We start from the raw sequence: 11,471 nt of genomic DNA, 5'->3' as shown, positions 1-11,471 counted from the left end.
GGTTAAATGAGGTCATATGAGTGGGCTCTAACCCAATATGACTGATGTCCTTTAAGAAGAAGATATTTGGACACAGACAGACACCGGGAATTCAAGTGCATAGGACAACCATGTGAAGAGGCAGTAAGAGGGTGGCCATCTACAAATCCATGGACAGAAGCCTGGAATAGATACTTCCTGTAGAGCCCTCAGAGGAAACCAATCCCCTGGACTTCCAGTCTCCAGAACAGTGAGAAAATAAATGTCTATTGTTTAAGCCACGCAGCTGTGGTATTTTGTTACGGCAGCCATAGCACAAGAATACAACAGGTAAAAAGCTAAGACTGAAAGTCAAAAAAATAAGCTCCTGAAAGGGGGAGTAAAAAGATGAACATATTTCTACCTGCACTGCTGACACTCTTCTCTCAAGGGCCAGTCCTTTTCCTAAAATGACACACTCTCTGACGGAGCCCTTCGTAAAGCCCAGAGTCTTCCGGGTTTATTATGAAAACAATATCACTTTAGTATGAAGTTTAAAGAGATCTGCGAGTGGAACTGGCACCTGGCCTCCACCACTCTTCACCCTCTTCTAGAATGATGTTGCTGCCTAACCTACAGTTAGGAATTTACCTGACAGTATCATGAGTTAACCTGCCAATTAAAATTATATAAGGTTTAACCATGGGGCATAAGCCTAGGCATTTTCTGGGATTGGTTGTAAGAGGATAAGGATTAGTGGCTCCACTGAATAGTTGGCTGGTGGGGATCAGGGTAATACTGGTATTTTATTTTATTTTATTTTATTTTATTATTTTATTTTATTTTATTTTATTTTAATTTGCCAAGATTAGATCAGTGTGCTTTTCCTCTTCTCATTCTTTTACCATCCTACAATCTCCATTGCTCAGGGGGAAAAAATGTATTGGAATTGAGTCCATAATATTTAAACTGAATTTGGAATTCTGAGCTCCCTTCTGGAAAATAATTTTCGGGGTTCATTGACTGAATGTAGTATGTCCAGAAGGAGGCATTCAGAATGGAGAGGACCCGAAATACTGAGGCACCTGAGGGTGATTGAAGTATGTGATGTTTGGTCAGAAGTATACAGAGGGCTTGCTGTTGGATGAGGGTATCAGCTTGTTCTCCATGGCTCTTGAGGTAAGGGCTGGATCTGTTAGGTGGACCTTGCAGAATGCTAGTGTCATTTCAACACAAAAACTTCCACTGCATTGTCTAATCCCCTAAGGACCAGAGGTAAAGAGGTGTAGCAGTCCATTGAATGCCATGTAGCTTAGTGGCTAAGAAGGTTTTGGAGTCCTAGCTTTACCTCTTATTAGCTGTGTGACCTAGGCTAGGTACTTAATTCACTTAGCTTTCACATCCCGTATCCCTATCAGAATGGGATTAACGATCACACCTCCCTCATTTGGGTATTAGATGAATTAGCGCACGTCAACCACTGGGGAAACTGGTGCCAAGAGGGTGGTTTAATGTATTTAGTCAAAGAGTTTATCCATGCCTATGCCTGGTTTTGAGCTCTAGGCTCTGTCTGACTTCATTATGTCATGTTGTTTCCAAGGTCCCTTCCAAAAAATAAAAGGGAAAAAGATATAATTGGGAGGGCAGAGGGGAGTGCATTGGAAAGGAAAGGAGATGGCCCTTTTCTATGGCCAACTAGGTTGCCATAGTTGACAAAATGATCTTATCAGTGAAGTTATGTGTCTGTTTAAACACCAAAAGAAGCAGTTTCTTCTGCTTTGCCCCCAGTCCTCACCTCCTCGTTTTCCTTTCTTCTCCACTCTTCAACCCAGGGCCATCATACCCACAACTGGAATGTCTCTGGTGGAGCCCGTTCTTACCCATTCTTTGTCCTCTTCTACCACTTACATCCATAGAAGGTTGTTTTTGAAAGCTCACTCTGACTCACTATAACAGTAAAAAAATATTAAACTCAGAGTCTAACTCTGTTTCTTATCATAAAACATGAAAATTAAGAAGCCAACAGGGGAGTAAAAGAGCAAGTAAGGAAGGATTTGAAGCAGGTCATGCTCAGAAAAACCTCTGGGGATAATTTATAACCATCACCTCTTGGGTATCTCTTTGAGATAGTCGAGATAGTCCATTCTGAGATGGATGTACCTTGAATTTTGTTAAAATGTATAAGCACCTATTAAGCTCAGTGATCCTGATAATATGTATGATAATAAGCTGTCTGGTTGACACCCATTAACTAGGCTTGTGTCTAGGAGAGAATAGAAAGAATATGAGGTGTTTAATTGGGAATGCTTGTCACTAATGAACAACAAGAAATAGTGTTAAGTTCTTTGAGATATTCATTTAAAAATGCCATCAAAATTTCAGAAAAGTACAATCTCTGAGGTAAAGCTACTATGTAGTAAGAATGGCTCCATCTTAATGCTTTACATACATTATATTATTTGGTCCTCACAACTTGTTGGCATTGTAATCCATATTTGACAGATTAGAAAATTAGGTCAGAGAGGGTCAGTAACATTCTCAAGATCACACAGTACCATACATCTAAAAATTGTGTTAGATACACTTTTCTTAAAGTCATATTTTCCTCTACTCAAATTATGAAAGAGCATAGGAGGAATTGAAGACATAGACATCATGATACATGTTTTCTTCTTACAACAATTTAGTTTTATTCTTTTTAAAGATTTTATTTATTAATTTGAGAGCGAGAGAAAGCGAGAGACAGAGCGCAAGCAGAGGGGGAGCAGCAGAGGGAGAGGGAGAAGCAGACTCCGCAGTGAACAGGGAGCCTGGTGACGTGGGGCTTGATCCCAGGATCCTGGGATCACGACCTGAGCCAAATCCAGATGCTAAACTGACCGAGCCACCCAGGAGCCCCGACTTTTACTCTTCTTGACCAAACTGTAAAATATCATTTTGGGCACCGCTAGTATTACAGACTTATTTTTCAAATGTGCTCTGCTTTTTAAATAAAATTAGAAGAAACCTCAATTTTCAAACAGGTGTGAGTGCATTAAGAACCACCGTGTGATTTTAGATATGAATGCTAATTCCTAAACATTAGTTTTCATTTCTTAAGTGCTTCGAATGTTTAAAATGCTACATATTCATGTGGATTTCTCAAGGATATTGGAGCATATATGAGATATGTTCTTTGTGAATATTTAAGCTTATATATATGTATTTTAGATTATATGAATACTGAGAACAGTATACATAGTGTACATTTACATACTATTTCATTTCTCTGAGAGAACTTAACCCTCACAATTATTAAATGTACATAAAATCTAAATAGCAAATATAACATATTGGTACAGGTCTGACTAAGCTGTTCTTTGCTCTTATGATATTGGAAAAGAGAAGAGTTAGTAAAGAAATACAAGCGTTCCTCAAGCCCCTCTTCCCTAAAACACATTCCATCCAATCTCCTGAACTGGCTGGAATATCCGTCTCTACCCCCACCCCACCATCTCAATGCAGTGGGAAAGTCGGTGGGTAATTGGGTCCAGATTGGAGATGTTTAAATATTCATGAGGCTGGCAGGGGACTGGGAGGGGGTGACTGTCTGGAATAGGGGTGGGGGCTGGGGAAATGATTAGTCATTGAAAGCTAGTGAACAATTCTGAGAAAGAGAAAGGGAAGAAAAAGACGGAGGAAAAGGGGGAGAAAAGAGGGGAAGAGAGGGAAGAGGAGAGAGGAGAGAGCCAGAGAGAGGAAGAGGGAGAGGGAGCGAGCGAGCATGTGCGATGAGCAGTAGCTGTGGACCTTACAGTTGCTGCTAACTGCCCTGGTGTGTGTGAGGGAGAGAGAGAGAGGGAGGGAGGGAGAGGGAGAGCGCGCTAGCGCGAGAGAGCGAGTGAGCAAGCGAGCAGAAAAGAGGTGGAGAGGGGGGGAATAAGAAAGAGAGGAGGAAGGAGAGAAGGCAGGAAGAAGGCAAGGGACGATACAACCATGCTGTGCTGTATGAGAAGAACCAAACAGGTAGAGCTAAAGATTTTTACTTCTTGCTGTTGTGAAATTACCAGACTACAATATTTCCCTGTAAAGGCAGAAAAAAAATATTTTAACTGCTTCTGCTCTGGCCATGGTGCTCGCGTTTCCTTAGCATATGGTAACTGATGGTTGCATCCCAGCTTTTATTCCATTCTGTCTTTCATGCTCTGGTTTGCGAACGCTGCTACTAATTAGGATGAGGTTAGAAAAAAATATGCCTGTTTGGCTAGAAATAAGATTTGTGGGGTTCTTAGTGAATGCTCAGCGTTTTAGGTCTCTGGTTTTGCGGGTGTGGGTACAGGAAGGGGTGTGGGGAAAAGATGTGGACTCTACCTACAAGATGGGGAGGCAATCCTTTAAATTATTTGCAAAAAGCGGGGTCGAAGGAATCATATTCAGTAATGAGTGTTGCTTGTTCTGTCCTACGATTTTCTCACATGTGCTGCGGAAGAAGCCTTATTTCGTACATGCATGAGCTTCAGATGGGCGCAGGTATTAATGGAAAAACATGTGAAGGATTTATTTATTTATTTTTCAATGAATGAATGAAACTGTGATTTGGAAGATGTTTTTTTAAAAAGAGATTCTAAAGACAACTGGGGCTGGGGGAGAAATTGGCCGTGTGGAGGGGGGGAATCGCCTTCCCAAGATCGGTAGCCGATTGTGCACCAGCTGGTCGGAGGAGAAGGTGGACCACGCCCCTAGGAGCTTTGGGCTCCGATGGGGATGGGAAAGACGAGCCGAGTATTACCTGTTGGAAACCAGGTCTTTTCCCTTCTCCCTACCCTTGCACCTTTCCGAGGATTGTCAGTGACCGGAGAGGGGCTAACATTTTGGATACTAAGCATGGTGACTCATTTTCATCAGAAGAGGGACACATACAAGCTTAGCGAGAATCCGCGTCCCTCCGTCCCTCCCCCACTACCCAGGTTTCTCTTCTATTTCAAATTGCTCACTTATTTCTTGAAAGACATTTTAGAAACTTGATTGGGCTGAGGGTGGGGAGGAATGACGAGTTCAGTATTCTGCAGCAACAGACAGTGCCCTGGCATTCTCCAAATGAAGCTTTCAAACATTTATTGGAACATGTTTGAGTGATTTTGGCGAAGGTTAAAGAGAAAAAGGGGTGTGAGATGTGGGTGAGTGTGTGTGTGTGTGTGTGTGTGTGCGCGCGCGCGTGTGTGTGCATACTCGTGGGGGGGGGCAGGTCTTGGTCAAAAAGCCCTTTGCAGATTGATTGCCTTAGGGGTGGGGTGCAAAAGATAGGATTTGGGCATTATTCCTGTGCAGGTATTGGATATTGGGCAATTTGTAATACACTCGCTGAATCTGAAGTGGGTGGAGGGGAGCAGAGAAGAAACAGCCTGCCAGCTTTGCACATTTAGCCATCGCCCTGGAAGGGGCGGGGGTGGGGGGGATGAGGATGAAGAAGGAGAGGGAGGGGAAGGGAAACAGAAGCAGAATATAGATCAGTGGGTGCAGAGGGGTGGAGAGGCATGGGAAAAAATAAGTTAAATCAAATAAATAAATAGATAAATAAATTTTTCGAAGTAGCAGACACCCCGGGGTTTTGTGTGGCTTGTGTAGGGGTGTTTAAAAAGAGCATGAGGGTCTTACACGTACCACTTCCCTAAACTGCTATATGGTTCCAGAGATTGATGCTTCCATTGGCTCATTTTTCAAACCAGGACATTTCCTTTTCTTGTCTCCCTTCATTCTAATACATAAATGCAATGGATACAGGTGGCTGGGTTAAGCACACTGTCAAGGAAACGTTCTGAGGTTACCCCACTGGTGAGCTGAGGAAATAAAATTTAGGAAGGCGGAGCCCTAAGGAAGCCAATGCTATTCATTAAAAAAGGTTTCATTTTGGATAGAAAAATATGCCGGTTTACAACTTTTTGCCACCCCATGTAGACACATACAAGTATACACACACCCCCTCCGACAAAAGAAACCAAGCATAATTTTAGAAAGGGAATTGAAGCTAAAAGAATTCCCTTCCCAAAAAGAGGGACAGCTGCCTTCGCTTGGGTTCTATCTCACTAACAGCCCCAAGTATTCACTGTGATGTGCAAAGTGATAAAGCTGAAATTGTGTGTTTGGAGAGTTGTAGAAATTTGCATGTAAATGTATAGAGCCTCCGCATACTTCATGTACAACAGTCAGGCATGTACTCTGCACAGATTCCACATGCCCGCATGTGTTTTAGCATAAATCATATTCAAGAGAGAACATGAAAGGTATAGAAATGGTCATATTTGCCCATGCATTTTATACATGCGTACCTCTGTGTGAAATGGCCATGTGCCCTGTTGAGTACTGTTGTGTATCATTCACGTAAGTCAGTATTTAGGATACCATTAAATCAGACAGAAGGAATGGTGTATTCAGGGCGTGGGCTCCACACTATACTGACTGGCATTTAGATAGCGTGAGTACTTAAGTCTCACACAGGTTTCCTGCTTGTGGGTGAAATGATCCTCTATCATTCAGGGCAGAACCCGATTGTGTTTATCCCTCTGCCATCTATTCATCATCCTAGTCCTTAACAGGGAATAAAACAAGGGCAAAAACCTGCAAAGGTCTAAACTCTGCCACACCCATGAAATCCAGCAGAAACGTGGGAGGGGGCTGGAAGGACTGCACTTCCTTCCTCTTCCACTTGAGCCGCATAAAGAAGCAATCTTGGATTTCTGAGTTGTAATACATGGCCAGTGGGTGAGAAGAAAGCGTAAATGATCTTTATTAGCCATTAGTTATCACTATGGATTATTATAGCAGGAAGAAGAGCATGAGAGTCGGGTGGAGAACATGATAAAGGAGTGGGCAAAGAGGAATAAAAGAATCCCTGAGATTTTATTGGTTTCTGATTTTCAAATATCTTGGGGCTAACTTTAAATAGCTTAATTACCATGCATATTGCAGATGATGAAAAACTTGCAAGATGTGATCTGTGTCCACAAAGCCAGAAAACTGAGGTGCTTCCTTTGTTTAAAAATAAGGATTTTAAATTGTAATCGAAGTGTAAAGAATACCAGTGCAAGCCAGTAGCCCCTCCGTCCCCCACCTCTCAACCCCACCAATATCTGCTTTTTTCCTCGTAAAACAAATAATTCTTATCTGAGGGAGTGTGATCTGTGGTTTGGAATTCCAGCCTCACTGCGCCTTTCCCTTGCGGTGTTGGAAAGGTGTGGAAGGATGCCGCCTTGCTGCTTAGTGCAGACCATTCCTCCTAGTGATAAATTGGATTCCTCCTAAATCTCCCTGAGCCACACCCAGTGTCACCCAGGGACTAAGTGAATTAATTAAATGGAGGCATTCTACTTAATATAATTGAAACTGTTTTTTTTTTTATGGTGATTTCTATCACACATTTCCGAATTTAAACAGAAGAGGAAATTATTTAAGGGCTTTTTTTTTTTTTTTCTGCCAAATTATCTGGACTTGCAGAGAACCTTAGAAAATTCACAGTAAATCTAGAAATGAGTTCATATCTGGTGACTGTAATTCCTTCTAAGCCATGCCAAGGTGCATACACAATGAGCCCAGCTTTCTCATGCTGTCAATCTACAACTCAAGTCCCCCCACCCCCCTAGGCTGAGGCAATGGGGATAAGAAAATGTAGGGTTAATTTTCTCTCTTGCTGAGTTGGCAAAACTACAGAAACCTCCTTTCATGTTTTATGCGAAAGGGCAAAGCTCCCGCTCACTGAGAGGGAGAGTAGCTTGGGTCTCCTTTGCCTCCCTCATGGCGAAATTGTCAGTGCAGTGCATGGGGCTGATTAATCCACATACTTCAGTTTTACCTGACCCCATAAAGAAGGGGGGGTGTCTTTCAGTCAACAAGAGCGCATATATATTAACCAAATGTTCCCCTTGTTCTCATTGATAGAGTAAGACAAGTCTAAAATCTTCCTCTATTTCAAAGGATGAACATACGCAGGTCATTTCAAGAGAAGATACAGCATTTAATTATTCACTTCCCTATTAGCTATCAGAGAGGCATTCAGGCAACCAACATGTCTGTTATCAATCAAGAAAGTGATTGTGGGCAATTCTCCCTTCTGAGTTTCTGAAGTGTGGTCGGATTGCCTCTGCACCATTGTACTGAAGTCTGCTTAACATTCTCTGAGGTGTTGGGAAGAGCACTGTGCTGAGAGTCCTCAGTTTATGCCACTTACTCATTCTGTGATCTTGAATGAATCACATAATACCGGGCTTCAGTTACCTCCTGTAAGATGAAGACTAAAAAAATAAAACAAAACAAACAAAACCCCACCTTGCTGACCCTAAAGGGCTTTTGTAGAGATTAAACAAAATTCATGTGAAGACAAAATCAATACAAATGTAAGAAAATTTTCTCTCCAAGTTGTGCGATGGGAGTCTTGGCTTGGGATTGCCTGTTTGTCAGGATTGTGGTGTGCCTACTGTCAGTGAGCAATTCCTTCTGGTCAGGGGTGATTCCTTCTCTTTAGCACTCCTCATTCACTATTCCATTTACTTTAATAAAGCTTCTGTTCTCATATTCTAAAAAAGATACCACCTCCAGTGACTCTTTGGTTTCCATCTTATTTGATATCTCTTTGGCATTTTGTATTGTTGTCCTTTCCTCTTCCTGAAATTCCTCACTTGGCTCCCATGAGAGCTGCCTTAGCTCTCCTCCCTCTCAGAGAAGCTTTTCTCAGTCTTCCTTGTTGACTTTCTCACTCTCTTCCCCTCAAATATCAATTATCTTTTCATTAATGATCTTGATCCACTTCTCTTCTCATTTGACACACTAATTCTAGGTGGTCTCATCCATTTTGGAAGTTTTAACTGCCAGGGTGATTTCCCAATCTGTAGACTAGATATCTTTCCTCGGTGCCTGATCCGTGGATATCACTAGGTCTAGGTATTTCAGAGACACCCGCACTCATTATGTACAAAACCAGACTCAGTGTCTTCTGTGTGGTACCACTTAGTCTTCCTCCAAATTCCATCCCTTATGCTATAACACCATCTATCCAGCTTCCAAGCTCTAGGAACCTGGGTGTAATCTGAAGGCAGTCCTTGCTTTCAATCCTCACATCCAGATACTAAATTTTTCGATTATAGGTAAAAAGCTTTTGAATCCGTCCTCTGCTTTTCAACTCCACCACAAATAACCTGGTTCTGACTTTTGTTACCTCTCATCTAGACCAAGGCAATAAGCTTCTTGCTTGGACTTCCTATCTCCATCTTGCTCTTCAATTCTCCTTGCATAGAATACCACAGTTATCTTTACCTAATGCAAATCTGGTCATATTATTTTCCTTGTTAAAATCCACCAGTGGTTCCCTGTTAACTGTAAGCTAAAATACAAAGTTCTCGGCATGGATGACATGATCTAGTCTTGCCTACCTTTCCAGTCCCATCCTCAAATACCTGCTCCTCAACCTGATGATACCACATCTATATTTCAGGCCCTGGTGCTCTTGCTCATACTGTATACTTTGTCCACATGACACTTCTGTCTCTGCCTGGAAAATTCCCATTTCCTCTGTCAGAGTTAGCTCTTTGAAGCCATTCTTGACCTCCCTGAGTTCCACTTTCTTTGTGACCATTCTGTATTTTGTAGCATCACTATTAAATCACTTGTTGCATTATATAGCTTTTTTTTTTTTTTCATAAACCAGTGTCTCTACTGTGAGCTGCTTGGGTGGAATCTTAATTCTTTCCCTAGTTCCAGGCCTATCACAATGTTGGACATGTAGAGTAACTGGCTTTATCTGTGGATAATATGTTTCCTAAATAAATATAAAACCAGGTTTACAAACTTTCCATAAATTGTGGCATGGCTAAATGGATGGAACCACTAGTAGTAGATTTTTGCTTAATCTATTGGCATCAAATTTTGAGATGAAGCTAATCATCATTGATTGTTATTATTGATGTATAAATATGACAATCATCAGTTTTTAATGAAAGCAGACACAAAATGAGCCCATTTATATTGTGGTTCTCCAAACTACGTAACTGGTGCTATCTGGAAACATCCTTTCAGTGTCCTCCCACAACAACCCAGCAAACTAGTCCATCCTCTGAGGTTAGCAGAGTGCCAGGTTAGACACATGGTTACCAGTCTTGGATCTTCTATTGCTCTTCCTTTAAGATCCCACAGTGCTTACACATGGTGCTTTGCCCACAACTGTTCCAAATAGAATTTGACTCAGTTTCTCGCTACTTAGTTGATTTACCTCATTGACACACAAACTTCCAAAAATATATGTAGTGTTGGCCTGTGCCCTGGGGTCTGTGCTCAAGAATCAATTTTACCTTTACTTGGGTTTCTTTCCTTCCCACTGAAGTATCCAATTACTATTCCACAAAGGGAAATCTCTCATGGAGGTAAAAGGAGGTTGAATGGTAAGTAGCCCCTCAAATGTCTGTTACATGAATGAGAATCAGATCAACCTTATCTTTCTTACATTTCAATGGACTGAAGGGATTTGGCTTCTGAAGTAGGCCTATTGTGGTTAATATAGGGCAAATTGCAACCACAGCTCTCCATGAAAATGCGCTTTGCCAGACTCTACATAGTTTATTTTCTCTGACTGAATTGGCATGGCCTTGAGAAGAACAGTAAGACAAAATGATTTATAGGTGAAGTTTGTCTTCAACTGCTAAAGCTGGGTAATGTTTTCTAATCTCCACACCTTTATTCCATATCTTGCTCATTGCTCTCAATCTCTTTCAATCTCTTTCTTTGGGTTTTTCTTTTTTTTCCCTCCTCAGGTCCAGGGGGAGGTTTCTGATTATGTAATACCGGCCTATGCTAGTGTTTGATGCATGAGGCTATGAAAAGAGAACTTAAAAAAAAAAGTGTTCCTTCCAACTTTCCAAAGAGGTGTTTTAGACAAAATAGATATTTTAAGCTATGTCTAGCACATAGTAGCTTCTCAATAAAAAATATTCATCGAAGGAATAAAAGTAGGAGGGAAAAGGGGCGCCTGGGTGGTTCAGTTGGTTGAGCTTCCGACTCTTATTTTCAGCTCAGGTCATGATCTCAGGGTCCTGAGATTGAGCCTTGGGTAGGGCTCATTCATCAGGGAGTTTGCTTCTTTCTTTCTCCCTCTGCCCCTGCCCCTGCTCGCTTGTGCTCTCTCTCTTTCTCTCTCTCCCTAAAATAAAAATTAAATAAAATCTTAACAACAAATAGGAAGGGAGAGATGGATAATGGGCCATTAGGGGAGGTGTTTTGGAGCAGACTATTCCTGTGAACTTATTCAGAGCTGGCTTTGTGTAAATGCATACTCAATTCCATTGGTCCTCCTCACAAAGTGGTTGTGGTCAAAGTTACAATTCCCTCTCCTGTCTGCTGAGATCAGAGTGCCACACTCGCAGAGAGTTCGGGTTATAGTATGGGAGTGTGACCCTCCAGATTCCCTATCCTTAATTATTTACAGATCTTATTCTTTTAGATATTCTTTGTTTAATGTCCTGTTTCATGTCTTTGTAGTGAAATAAACCCTTCCC

General features: G+C 41.6%; 1 protein-coding gene across 1 annotated transcript in view; it reads left to right on the top strand.

Annotated features, from left to right (window-relative positions):
* The first annotated feature begins 3,889 nt into the window (after positions 1–3,889).
* The window catches only part of GAP43 (growth associated protein 43), a 100,688-nt gene continuing 93,106 nt past the window's right edge, over positions 3,890–11,471 (top strand). Inside the window, exon 1 of the mRNA XM_035000117.1 lies at positions 3,890–3,963. Within this exon, the coding sequence (XP_034856008.1) occupies positions 3,934–3,963 (30 nt within the window). The 5' untranslated portion in view covers positions 3,890–3,933. The remainder of the gene's footprint in view (positions 3,964–11,471) is intronic.

The sequence above is a fragment of the Mirounga leonina genome, unplaced genomic scaffold (assembly GCF_011800145.1).
Source record: "Mirounga leonina isolate KUSES-001 unplaced genomic scaffold, KU_Mleo_1.0 Mir_115, whole genome shotgun sequence".
Taxonomy (NCBI): Eukaryota; Metazoa; Chordata; class Mammalia; order Carnivora; family Phocidae; genus Mirounga; species Mirounga leonina.
This window is presented reverse-complemented; position numbering and strand designations above follow the sequence as displayed.